Source organism: Danio aesculapii, chromosome 7, assembly GCF_903798145.1.
Source record: "Danio aesculapii chromosome 7, fDanAes4.1, whole genome shotgun sequence".
NCBI classification, from domain to species: domain Eukaryota; kingdom Metazoa; phylum Chordata; class Actinopteri; order Cypriniformes; family Danionidae; genus Danio; species Danio aesculapii.
The window spans coordinates 50,146,656-50,161,434 of record NC_079441.1 but is presented as its reverse complement, the minus strand read 5'-3'; the positions used below and the strand labels follow the sequence as shown (position 1 = coordinate 50,161,434).

The window sequence follows — 14,779 nt, the reverse complement described above, 5'->3', positions numbered from 1 at the left end:
TGCTAGAGTGCGAAACCGGAGAGCATATTCCTGTGTAGATAGAGTACCTTGCTTTAGATGATACAGCTGCTCTCCAGCGGCTACTTCCCCATCAGAAACGTCCAAACACCTCTTTGAAATACTCCGTGAAGGGTAGTGATGGAATTCATGACCGCCCGGCTTGGTTCCAGATCGTCTCAGCCCATTTAAGTGCAGGTCCAGAGAGTAGAGATACGATGTAGGGCGATCTTCGACTTATCTGTGGGATAATAGAGAAGGTTGCATTTCGAATATGAGGGAACATTGTAACAGAAAACCATTGCACTCCCCCCGCTCCGCCGTGAGTAGGGCGCTGGTCGGGCCATGGGACTGGAAGGAAGGGCCGAAGAAGAAACTGTGGAGGCGGAAGTGCTCGGTGCTGGTGGTTGCGTTGGAAAGTGGAGCTGGTGGCTGTAGAATCCGCTTCAACTGGTCCACCAGCTCTTGTAAGTGATCGGGGGTGCTCATGTTGTCGTCGGTATTGGTCCGGGCTTCTGTTATGAAGCGGACAGGAGACAGAGGTAAGGAAACGTTAGGGTGTTTATTAATGACAACAAGGAGCACTGAAGGATAGCCAGAGGATTCAGGAATGATGTTGGGGTCTTTTCTCCGTGGCTGGGGTAACAGGAATACACGAGGATGGAACAGCACACACCAGATACAGCTGACAGAGGATGACACAGACTTGGAAGGACTGGAAGACAGGACGATTCGGGAGGACCAGGAAGACTAGGAGGAATACAAAGAGAACAGGTAAGTAAATCGTTTGTTTTAGCTGAGGATGACTACGCTGAGTGGTCGCTCAGTTGTCCGCTTTCGTCGAGACGAGCCCGGACAATGAGCGACTGGAGTGCTGTGCTTTTATCTGGTGCTCGTGAATGTGATGCAGCTGTGTGCTCATTAGAAGTCAGGTGATGGTGATCTTCGTGAGTGGGGGTCGTGAGAGCCTGACCAATCCATGACACACATTCAGAAGAAATAAATAAAAAAAAGTTTTTTTTTTTTTCCTTTTGCTAAAAACAAGCTAAATTATCTGTCAATGGGAGATGTAAAATGATCTCGTTTTCACTTTAAAATGTAGATATTTGGACCAGAATCAAGATAAAAATTTGAAGATTTTTTTTGTTTTTATAAATCCTATAAATGTTGTATAAATACTTAAAAACAATTAATCTTTGTTACACCTCCAAACAAGTTTTTTGTACCTCCAAAAAAGTTTTAAACATATGCAAATGTAAACCCTTGCTCTATTATATGGTTAATCTACAAATCATGTGTTCAGTCTCACCACTCCATATCTTGCAATGTGACTATTGTGGATGCCTGCGTGTGAGTATATAGTTGAAGTCTATTAAGAATTATTAGCCCCCCTGTTTATTTTTTTCCCCAATTTCTGTTTAACAGAGAGAAGATTTTTTCAAACACATTTCTTAACATAATAGTTTTAACAACTCATTTCTAATAACTGATTTATTTGATCTTTGCCATGATGACAGTGGCGATGCGGTGGCGTAAATAAAATATTATCAGACATACTGTGAAAATTTCCTTGCTCTGTTAAACATCATTTGGGAAATATTTAAAAAAGAAAAAAAATTCAAAGGGGGGCTAATATTTCTGACTTCAACTGTATGTATTTACACGTTACAAAGAATCTCATGAATAAAAAGTCTTATAAACATTGCAATAACAATGAACATTTAAAATCTGACTAATCTATTTTGTGCAATTCACTTTTGTATTAATATTAATCTTTACAGTTGCACTAGTATATTATTAGGTTTAAATAGACTTTAAATTTTGAATTGTATATATTGCTAATATATAGATGTATACAACATAAATACATTTATATTAAATTAACAATTTATATATCTATATTATTTCAAATTTACTATAATATATTAAATGTTACTGTTTTTTGTATTTTGTATTTGCGTGCATGTTATTAATAGGAAAAAAAAATTAAAATATTTTTAGACAGACCTTTATCATTTTGGCTGTACATTTTTAATCTTTAGCAATTCCATATGCTATATAGATATTTATTATATTAGGTTTATATATATAAATGATATATATATAATATAGATAGATATATATATATATATATATATATATATATATATATATATATATATATATATATTATATATATATATATATATTAGATATATATATATTATATATATATATATATATATATATATATATTTAAATAAGTTTATTCAACAGTTCTGTCTGGTTCTTGAATCTGATTGGCTGATAGCCATGTGATATTTTGCAATAACAGCACTTTTACAGCCTCTTCACTCCTCTGTATTACTCCACCCATATAAAGTGAAAGCAGATCAATAAACTCACTACAGTTTGACAAATATTGCAGCTGTTGGACAATATAATGTACTTTTGAGGCTTTTTTAGATGAGAATGTAGTTGTTTAGATTGCAACTATGCAGTTTATTTATAAGGATAGCGCCTATTTTAAATATTTTAAATAGTCGGCAGCCATTAGCCTGTCATACTGAGCAAAGCAAAGACGGTTGACATTGTCCATCCACAAAATGGTGACAGAGACAGCATAATAAGTCAATCTCTCTCTTTTGTATGTTGTAGTGCTGTATTTGTATTTATACCACATAATTGTAGTGTATTGAGTGTGAGATGGGACTCACATATATCAGGAAGGTAGCATTTTGTGTTGGCCACTCCTTGTATAACCCCGAGTTACTTTTTGGTTGGCCATCTGTTTGTTTCTAATGTGTCTCCTGTTTTCCTTACTGCAGACTATTTCAGGAAACAGAAAGAACGAAGAGAGCATGTGTTCAGTGTTTTCATTAAACAGTAATCTGCTAGTGTTTGCACTGCCTTGGCTTTTTCGGGGTTAATTATTGTGATCTCCCAATTGCAACAGAGAAATACTGGAAGATATCTCTGTAGACTGATGGCATTTCATGCTGTTCAGCCTTATAATTCTAAAATGTGAGCAAAATCACCTGTTTTGTCATCACTTTAGACATTACGAAAGAGAATCATTCAAGTACTCGCTCTAAGTGATGTTTGTGAAGTAGCAATGGTTTCTGCTGTTCTGACATCAGCTGCAGATGTGAAGGAATGGCGAAAGAAAGTAGTTCCTCATAGGTTTAGACTCTCCTTGTTTGATTTTCTTTTTTATATGCACAATTATGCCATCGAACTGTTGTATAAATGCAGTATCACACAAGTAGCAGTGCATTATGGCTGTATATCATCACTGTTGGGACACCAGTGCCGATATGCAACCAAACTGCACTGCAACTTGTGTGATAGTGCTCATATATATTAAATGTGTAATATATATTCAAAGATGTTATAAATAGGATTTAGAATAATAAAAATGACATTTCTTCGAAAACAAAAAAATATTTTCTGTGATTTTAGTTCACATCAATAAAAACTAAATCATTCATTTTAATAATAATAATACACCTTGATCTTTAATTAATAATACTGGCGACATATCAATTTTAAAATTGGTCAGAAGTCATAATCAGAGCCCCAGTTTTGGCTGCAGAAGAAAACACTTAAAATAGCTGCTAATCCTTGAATTCAGTCGATTAAAACAAGGGCCATCAGATCGTGTGAAAATCAGGTTAGCTTCTCCTTTACTGCAGGAGGAATGAGGAGGGAAAGTGACAGGCTGTCAGAGAGGCGGCATCATTGACATTGACAAGGCAAAACAGACTGACTAGTGTTGCCTTTGTTCAATGATATGAAATCCTCACAGCAATATTATCTTCTTACTTTTAGCCGCAACGCCAAAACGAGACGGGGAAGCGCTAGGGTCAGTTGAAACACCGATAGAATACTAATTTAGCACTCAGGAGAGAGTGATTTTAGGGAGATTTGCTGTGGTTTATTATAGTGATGTGAAATTAGTCGAATCCTATTTAAAGATTACATTCAGAGAACTGGTGGTTCTATGAAACTAAAGGGGATTAAAGAGATCTTTGTTAAATTGAATAGAGAACGGATGGCAAAATTGACATTTTCTGAAGAAAACCTTGCCGTGGCTGTTGCTGAGCAGTTGTTTGTACTTAGAGTTCAACATTCGACTTAGATCTTCACTATGCTTTTCATCTTCCTGCTTAGAAATAGTAATAGTAAATAGTAATACACCTCTCATTTTCAGGCCACATGACTTGAGGTATGATTCATATCCAATGCAAAGCTAGACAATTTTCAAATCCCTAATACTACATTTCGGTAAAATACGAACAAACTCAACCTTCATGTTTTTTTACGCTTTTGAATTATATTATGGGTCTTTGATATTTCCTCCTACAACTTTTGATGTTAAAAAAATAAATATTTTATTAGTTTGAAGTGATATATTGCCTGGATTGGTTTTGTAAATACAAAAGCCTGCACTGTAAAAAAAATTATAATAATAACTTTAATAATTTTTTATTTATTTTTTTGTAATTCAGTTTTCATTTCCAAAAATGAAAATATCCAATTTTTACAATCAGATAGAATATTTTTTTTTAACAGCTATTACCCTATATACAGTATATCCCCATCCTCCTACCCCATTATATGTACACCAGGAAACTGTAGTTTAGACCAAGCAAGTTAATTAAATTTGACTTTCATGTTATCATATTGTAAAGTGTTTGCACCTCCGGACATAAAAATGTATCTGGATTCTCTAGTTCACAGAACTTATAATAAGGATGTGGAGATAAACCTATGATATGTCGTATACGTGTAGGTAAATATGCCCTGTGAAAAAGTTTTGAAGTGAATAAACTGGTAATTAGGGTTTGTGGAAGTGTGAAATGCATTATCTCTTATACTGCTGAGACATATCAGATAGCAAAAATGACTATAAGTTCAATGGTAGAAAAACTGTAAAAATGTTAAAGTAAAAAAACGTAAACTTTTTAACTGTACATTCCCATAATATATACGGTTAATAACTGTAAACTGATTACCCCTAGAATTCCCTTCATGACACTTCACTTTTTATGCTGTTTTTTTGTTGACATTACTGTAATTCTTTTTTCCTCATCAGCGATGCACATAAGATTTTTGTAACATCTAATGTTGATAAATAATGTTTATTGCATTATTACAGTTTTATGTGTGTTACTATGATGGTGTTTAGTAGTTGTGTAAATGACACTTAGCGGCTTCTAAATATCAGTATGTCTCTCTGTTTGTGTTCATTGTATGACTTTCTCATCACCACTTGCGTATGGTTGTGTTTTTGTCTGTGTAACAAGGGCATGAGGTGTAGATATCCATATTTCAAAACACTGATGTATAATACTATAAATTAATAAAAAATATGATAGTTTAAGGGAAATAAGAAAACATATTTACATATCTAACATTTTTAAAAATAATATTCTGTCAACCACAGCTACGTAGAAGTTTTTTTTTTACCATAAATTTGGATTTTTCCTTTACATTGTGGTAATAAACTACAAGTACCTTTGTTATTTTGTGAGACTTAATTGTCTAAATATTAGTTCTTATATTGTTGTACCTGAATACTAGCGCTGCACAATATATCATTTCAGCATTGATATCGCAATGTGCATATCTACAATGGTCACATCGCATGATCTGCAATGTTGAGTTTTGGAATGTATAGTTTAGGATTATATATATATATATATATATATATATATATATATATATATATATATATATATATATATATATATATATATATATATATATATATATATATATATATATATATATATTGGAATTATATAGCCACAGATCAAAATACATGACATACATGTAGTTATTGCAGAGTTATTGAGACTTAATGGAGTAAAAGTTTACCGTTTGCACGTTTTAAGCGCTAAGAGCATTCAGACACAATATTTAATAGAAAATAATTGTATTGAACTGTTTGAAAAGTAAAGTCTTTGCAGTGTTATTTTAAGTTTGGCTTTTTTTTCAATTTCTGTACCAGAATACGATCTAACTATATCCCGAAAACCATAAAGCAATGTTTATTTCACTCTTATATTTGCATGTTACATTTCATGCATGATTTGTTCCCCTACAAAATCATGACAATCAATTGAAAATGAATACATTGTTTCCAAATAGGGCTATTCAATTCATCTGGTGAAATTGTATTTATATCACAATATATATCGTGCAGCCCTATTTCAAACTACTAAAATGTCAATAAACGTCAACTCAACAGTTGAATTATAAACATCAAAAGTCGGCAGAGCAGAGATAACAGTCCCATAACGCAATTCGCAACTTTAAATAAACAGAAAAAACCTACAAATACAAAAAAAACTGAACAATTTTTTTACAGTGCAGCATTAGAGTTTTTTATTTTTTATTTTACACATTTCTATTTTGAAATAACCCAAATGACCTTTAATTCAAAGTGAACGTATGAGAAATGGCAACAGTATATTGACAAAAGCTCTTTGTGTGTGTGTTCATGGCCATGTGTTAGCAGGTGAGAGGAAAATGACTGCCCACCATGCGTTAGCCTTTAAAACAAGTACTCGGCTTACATGACAGTCTGGTCAATCTTGTGGATACTGAGAAGTAGTGTTCATTATAAGAGCACTTGACAGAATCACAGGGGCTTCTGGGCCCGCTCACATCTGAACAATCATCTTCCTGAGTGAAATGTCAGGCAGATTGCTGGAGATAATAGCAGTCATCTGTCAACCGCATCCTGCCGCAACAATCAGAATAATCCTCCACACGGGGGACAAGCGCAGGGCTTTACCTACAACCCAATGCAGAGCTCTGCCGCTCGCCTCTTATCACTGCTGTATTCTCCCATTTCTTATGTTTGGATCATGACATTTCCTACGACAAGGTTAAAGATTAAAACTGCAGGGCAATCGCTAGCGTGATGCTGCTAAAGATATTACGAAGCAACAGAGAAAACAGAGAGATGCTTAAGAAAGACTTTTTGGAGGTTTTGATTCACAAAAAAGCTTGTAAACGCCCTGACATACTCACAGCAAAGTTATTTTTTGTTCTTCATTTAAAAGAAGTTTGAAATCCCAAAACCCAAGCAGCAGCTACAGCGCTATACGCTAATGCTATTGAGATGTTACACATCTTTATTTACACAGCTCCCTGAAATATTTCATTCTGATCGGTCAATCGTGACATTCCAGGGTATGTTATTTCCAGATAACAACCTCTGAAACTAATAACACATGCTTATTTGAGTATGAATTAAGTGAATACATTCATAATTATATTTATACGCTAATCTTTCACAGTGATGTTCTTACATGTGCCACCATCTTGAGACTCAATCATACATAAGTTAGTGTAGGCTGCAGACAGCCATTTATGTTTTTGTCAGCTTTATGTTTAATCATTCATTCATTCATTCATTTTCTTTTCAGCTTAGTCCCTTTATTGATCAGGGGTTACAACAGCAGAATGAACCGCCAACTTATCTAGCATATGTTTTACACAGTGGATGCTCTTCCAGCCACAACCCAGCACTAAGAAACACCCATACACTCTTGCACTCACACCCACACATATACTATGGCCAATTTAGTTTTTTTATGTTTAATGAAAGAGTTAATAAATTATTACAGTACAAATCAATGTTTTGTGTCTAATTGTGTCATTTTCTGGAAATAAGGCTGTAATATGCCATATGTAATAATCCACTTGCGTCAGGCTGCTCTTCTGTGAGATCAACCACATAAATGGACTTTATGTCTTCCATGGTGTTTAGATAAATATAACCTTCATGGTTTCCTCTCAATAACAAAGAAAGATGTGACTAAAATTACAGCAGTGAGAAATCAGCAGTTAAAAAACAGATAATGGCAATGTGAGCATAGCACCACGAAACCTAACATGCAATTAGCAATTCGTCACTCCAGTCAAGTAAAGCCATGTCACTTTGTTTAAACACTTTAGAGAAGATTTTGGTTTGCTTCTTCTTAAACTCCAAATGTCCTTACTAATTTCATCTGAAATTAATTAACTCCAAGAAGATATTTTGAAGAATATGGGGAATCATGGATTTTTGGCTACTATTGACAATTGTATGGCAAAAAATAAAAATAAATTACAAACATGTAGTCGTAATTGGTTTGATTAGCATAAAAAAAGTTATTGGCAACTAATAGCATGGTTTAGACTAAATAAAAAAAAGCCAAAACATTAGGCATGTATCTTACAATATTAGTAGTTTTTAACATTTCTGAGTAGCACAATAAAACCTTCACATTATCATGCTATAAATAATTAAATACATTACTTGCAATGGATTTGGTTCTATAAAATCTGAATACACTTGAAAACACATGATGTACTTTTTTGAATTAACAGGGAGAACCATTTCCTAAGAGTTTATGGCTTTTTTACATTCCATGCTGTAGATTCAGCAGTGCGGCATTGAATAATATTGCAAGAAACACAAAGTATTGATAAAAGTATCAATAAAAGAATACATTTGTTAAAAAAAAAAATTATGCCTCTAAATGAGAACTGTTTCTTGATTCTCTAGGCTATGAGATTCCCTCAGATTTTTTTTTGTTTTGTTTTTTGTGGTTGTTTCTGAATTACTTCCTAGTAAAAGAAAGCAGCCAACGAGATGCTTGGCAGGCAGAGATGCAAGGGGCCGCAGCTGGCTGAGACAGTTTGAATATTTAACTCAATAAAAGGTGTACAGTTCCACATCAGGTTCAAATGATGCAATAACACCTTGCTGAGGGAGAGGTTTAGCTTGCAAATGATGACAAACCTCATAAAAAGACAGGCTGTTTGGCTTTGTGAAAAATCCTGTAACCGCTTCCCATCACTGCCAAACACTTGATAGATTACTAGTGCAGATATTTCCATTCTTGGCACTCGCTGAACAAATAGGGCCTTTTATTAGGTTCCGCAATGTGCATTGCTCAATTTTCCAAGCAGACTGGGTTATTAGGCGCCCGATTCGCATATTAAAAACACTGCTTCTCCGATAATCTCTGCACCTGATAGTCATCTGTTTATATGCGCGCGGCAGACGCGGTGGCCATATTAACACGCAGGGTTCAGAATATTAATGCAGCCACCCTGCAGCCCGCATTCTTCCCACATTCGCTCAGGAACGGAACGGGCTTTTTCGCTCTTCCTGTTTTTCTTCAGCGACTAGACAAACTGAGTCTCTGCCAGGCTCTGATCTGTGCAGCTGCGGGCCAGCATAAATTCCCCAGTTCCCACACAAAATGTCTGAACTGGCATTCCCTTTCAGAAAGCTCTTTTATGAATGAGCGAACGCCAGCCGTGTTTTCATTCGTTCTGACTATAGCGCCATTCACCACTGGCAAACCGCACAGCCGCTTTTAAAGGTGCGCTTGTGTGTTTTCTCCTCTCTCGAGACAGGCACGGAGGCTTGGACGGTGAGGTTATTAAAGGGTCATTGGGGTCGAGGGCTGCTCTGACATCATACTTAAGCTGGAGAAGTAGTCTTCCTCTAATATTGTCCTCTAATATAGCCTTAACGCTAATCGTAAACCCAAGACCCTCCACCCTAAAATAATCCTGCTAATAACCATTAGGTATTGAGCTAATATGGAATACAGCTAAGATTGAAAAAGGAGTTTACTTCATCGTTTTCCAGTAGTGATTACAACTGGGCAGGAGATGGGGTGAACACATTGTAAACGGAGCATAAGCAACAGGCCGTTAAAAAATATACAGGAAAAAAAAGGGTGGGGGGTCTGGCAGTGCACCCTCTGACTGACTGACGTCAAGGGTGTCAGAGAGAATGAGCGGGCAGGAGAGAGAAAAAGAGCGGGAGCGGGTGGTGTGCTGCTCACACAATCCTGTCTTTGTCTGGAACATCTGTGTGGCTGAGGGAGGAGAGCAGGGCCCGGCGCTGTGTGACCCCGCTTTAATGGAAGTGCTGAAAGTCATGTTTCTGTGTGCTGAAGGCCTGCTCCCAACACATAACACACACATAAACACTCGCTCCAAATCACAGAGCTGGCTCATAATAAAAGCTATTAAAAAAGCATTCAGATTGAAAGCATTCAGACGCCACAAAACACTCTTTCAACGTTATGGGAAAAACTGACTGGAAGCTATAAACAAGGCTCCCACACCTTTTGACCAATGGCTTTTCCAGTTATTTGTCATTATTTGATGATTTTCTGTACCACTTTACACTTTTTGTTGACATCACCTATTGCAATAAGTGTATAAATGTAACACTTGCTGATTTACATAACATGTATACATTTATTTTTTAAACGAATATTTAAATCAATGCGTTAAATAAAAAAAGTGACAGTAAAAACAGTATAACGTTACAAAAGATGTCTTTTAAAAACAAGCCGGAATTATTATTTTTTTAATTATTAAAGGTGCAGTATGTAGGTTTGACACCCAGTGGTTGAACTAGGTATAACATTCCTGGATCAAAACAAACGCAAGCGCAGGTTGCCAGATTGAGGAGTGAGTGAAACTGCAGCTGAACAACAGGATAAACTTTGATCACCTCAGGTACACCTCATGTGCTTTGTTCAGTGTTAAATGCTAATAATGTGAGTTTGAATGCCATTTTACTTTTATTGCCATATGACTGAAAGCAGCAGCAGATAGTTCACCTCAGATCTTGAAAATAAAATAAACCATTGAAATTGAACTTTAGAACTGTGACTCAGTGCAAACCAACACATATCAGTGATCCAACATCTACATTTAATAATGTTAAAGATGGTTAATAGGTATTAAATATGTATGTGCTTCTGAATGACTGTTTTGTAAAATTCTGGCATGTTTCGTCTGGTGCAATCTGCCAAATTACTTAAATTACTGCAAATCTTGTCATGTAGTGTGTTGTTAGTACCTAAGGTTTACATCCGTAATATTTATATTATTTGCTAATTAATAACCACCTCATGTGGAACTCTGATTCTGTGTCTCATTTCAAATTTTGCTCCTGCCCACCGGAGGTCACATTTCGGTCACAGACGCACACTCTGAGAGCCTTTCTGAATGAATGAATAAAATATGCTGTTTTCCACCAAGACAACACAGGGGGCTGTAATATAATTGGGTAAGCTGGCATTGGACAGGTTAAAAGAACACAAACAAAGACAGCTGTTCCGGCACGGAAAACACATTTTCAAAGCAGAATATCTGACCTCAGCATTGTTTTTCAGATAAAAAAGTATGTTCAGCCTGTTTCTTAATTATCTGCAAACATATGCTTTAGAAAAGTCAAAAACTTACATACAGCACATTTTAAAAAGTGCCAGTAAGAATAACATAATATTACAAAAAACTGATAAATGATTTCTAAAATGTCTTAATCATAGGGTGTCAAAATGTATTGTTCTTCGATGCACTGCGATGCAGACATGGACAATTCAGTATTGGTTCAGTATTAGATTCTAACTGGTTATTACGTACTGACATTATTTATCTCATATGTGCTATGTTGCGGTAGAATACAATGACGAAGGAGGCAAGGACGAGTAAATAAAATACTCCAACTACTTAAAAAGCAGACAGTTGTGCACAATTCACTGCATGTGAGTTTGCTGGACAGTCTTTCATTGACACTGAAGTTACAACAGAACCAGGAGACACTATTTCACTGCTATCACTCTCTCTCTCTCTCTCTCTCTCACTTTATACCTTTGAACTGCTGGCATGTTTGTAAGGTAACTTTTCCTCTCCTCTTGGCTGGTAAATCGACTGTTGTGGATCCAGACACGAGCATGTGTGTAGAGTGGGCTATACTGCGTTTATTAAGGATTACCTGTGATAACCGTGCATTATGCACATATAGACATATAGACTGCATCTGCCCTTCATTGTCCGCACGCTGACTGTTGAAAGCCAATTGCAGCCCTTTCTGTTGAGCGTGTGAACACAATGACCAGGGCGTGAAAATAATTACATTAGTTTATTTGCTATAAATGCTCATGTTGTCTTTTGTGCATGTACTTGAGTTTTGTTTGAAACATTCAAAAACAGTGTTTTCTTTGAGCAGGTCAAATTAAAGGTACAGTTCATATATCTCTTGTATTAAAAAACAAAATTGTATTACAAATAATATATAAATATATTAAAAGATTTCAATACAATCTTCTTGTGTTGTGAAGAAAAAATATAAAATTGTGTATGGAAAGCATCGTCAATGCACTGTGATGCACCGAGATATTGAATTGAACCGAATCAATGACATAATATTCATAACCGAAGCGAACCGTGAGATCAGTGTAGGTTCACACCTCTAATAAATAAACAGTAAAACATTATAATGTTATTATTAGTTTTCTTTTTGAAATAAATACTGTACAACTGTTCTCCACATTGATCATAATAAGAAGAAATAGCTGTGCTGTAAATTAAAATAATTTCTAAAGAATCATTTGAAAACAATAAAACGTAAGAAATTCAGCTTTGCCATCAAATCAATAGAACCTACTTTAAAAAAGAAACCAGGTACATAAACCCATTCAAAAAGCATTTAACAAGTAAACTTAACTAACAAAAAGTACTGACCAGAGATCCCTGTGACTCCTATACTTTTAATCATTTCCATGAGTTCAAAAGGCCTGAAATTCACACTTTTAAAGTTTTTACAACACAAGGTGGAACTTGTGTGCAGACTTTAGCCATTTAGGCATGTGTTACAGTATCTGGCATGCACAGTTTCAGCACTTTGGTAGCTGTGATGAATCAAGGGCTAAGTGAGAAACCTGCGATGTTCACACAAAAGCAAACACTACGTAAAAACACAACAATAAAGGGAATTCGTGGTTGTTACCTGGCATCCAGAGACGCCTGGCTCTCTCCCATAACCGGAGAATGGAGGCCTCTCAGACTTGCCTATGGAAAAACAAAGACAAACAATCAGAACAAAATCATACACATTAACCATAAAAACATTCATCATGTGAAAAACAGAGTGTTTTCAAGGAAGGCAAACAATAACCGTTAAAGCTCACACATTCTGTGTGAGTTTTGGCAGCTGAAGGCTGTCGAAGGTCAAAAAGGGCTGTTTTATATTTCATATTTCATCAATAAGGTGTGATTTATTTCCGTGCGTATGTTCTCATCAAACAGGCCATGTCTCACAGTATAAACTACAGGGTCAGTCGGGTCTCACTCAACAATACTAATCCATCTCCAGCCTTTTCATATGGCAGAACCAGCCTGTGAGCTTTCAAGGGGCAAATAAAAAGAGCACAGCGCACAGTCGAATGAATCATGCACTTCACAATATCTAAACTCAGCAGTTTCAACCTCTCTCCGAGAAAGAAAAAAAAAAGAAAAAGCAAGAGACTCCTAAAGGAAAATGATAAACAACTCTAAAAACATCATATATTATACTTGTCAGACTTTCAAACATTAGAACAAACACAGCAGTGAAGCTAAATTCTGTTTACTTCAGGGAAAAGGTAAATATTTTTGTAACTTCAATTCAGATGCTGGAAGTATTTGCGTTACACCTTCTGAACCTTCAGGTTCAGTTCTGCTGCGCTCAGGTGCACACGGTCACGTGTCTGCAAGTTTCTCCACTAGCACAGCCTCCCAAAATGCAGCAGTAATCAGGCACAGTGGTTTAACTGAAAACGCTGCTTCCCCTGTGGTGCAAACTGCTCTCAATCGACGTGATATAACATTTGAAAGTTTGCGTTTTGCAAAGGAAGAGGGAGTTGTGGGTAAGCTACAGCGCTGCCTCCCCCTTAGTCACCACAAAAGAACAAAACATCTGTCTTTCAGCGACTTTAAAGGTTAGCAGGCTCCTTTTTTTTCCCCTCATCCAGACTTCCTGGGCTGCTCCTTCGGCTCGGTTTAGGTTTCGGAGTTTGTGGCGTACATGAACTCGCAACGCAGGCAGTCTTTCCTTTACAGATGCACTCGTGTCCAGCATTGAAATATTCATTTACAGCATGTGTTTTGTCACACACTCTCTGTCCGCGCTGAATAATTTATAAGAGCGCGTTGTTGTTTTAGATCCTGGCAGAGCTGGAAGCGCTGCTCATGAAAAACATCCTCCCTTGGCCGGTCTGGGGCTCTGATGCAGCGAGCAGTTGCATGCATGGTTTGGCATGCTCTCGTGCAGCATAACCCAGCCATGCGCTGTAACAAGTCGAGGGACCTTAATGCGATCAGCGTCGTAACCTCAGCCACTAAGGAGGAGTCCCAGAGGACGGGAACGGTAAACATGCGTTTAACTGTCTAGCATGCCACAGTGAACAGACGACCTGCACTAACAACAATGGCAGAGATGAACAAAGAGATGCACCTATTCACCTGACTGCACGCATATACACCCACATACTGTCAGCGTCATAAATTATGACATGCACCTCAATGAGCTTTAATTGTTGCAACAGCATAATTAAGACAGCCACATTTATATTGCTGGTTTAATGTGTGAGGAAAACGACAAAAATAACACAAATTAATAGAAAAATTTAAAGTCTCAGGGGAATAAATGACAAAGATGTGTTGACAATGAAAAAGTGGACTTAAAAGATGATTATACTAATATCATTTTGGCTCCACTTTACTTTAAGTGGCTTTAACTACTGTGCATTTACATGGAAATTAATCATTTGGTACAATACACTTATTATGTGTTTTGTAAATTATTACAAATAAACTTGAGAGCCCTTTAGGCTTCATTTACACTGCATGGTTCAAGTGACCCAATTCAGACCAACGTGGCATAGATCAGATATGGCCCATGTGTGTGTAAGCAAGAAAAAAATAATCACATGGATTTCAATTTACT

The 14,779-nt window shown here is 36.3% G+C and overlaps 1 protein-coding gene across 8 annotated transcripts in view; it reads right to left on the bottom strand.

The window, feature by feature from the left end:
• tcf12 (transcription factor 12) overlaps positions 1 to 14,779 on the bottom strand; it is a 196,687-nt gene that overhangs the window by 62,940 nt on the left and 118,968 nt on the right. For all 8 annotated transcript variants that reach the window (XM_056462086.1, XM_056462087.1, XM_056462090.1 and 5 more), the window contains one exon: positions 12,803 to 12,864. In XM_056462086.1, coding sequence (XP_056318061.1) covers positions 12,803 to 12,864 — 62 coding nt within the window. The remainder of the gene's footprint in view (positions 1 to 12,802; positions 12,865 to 14,779) is intronic.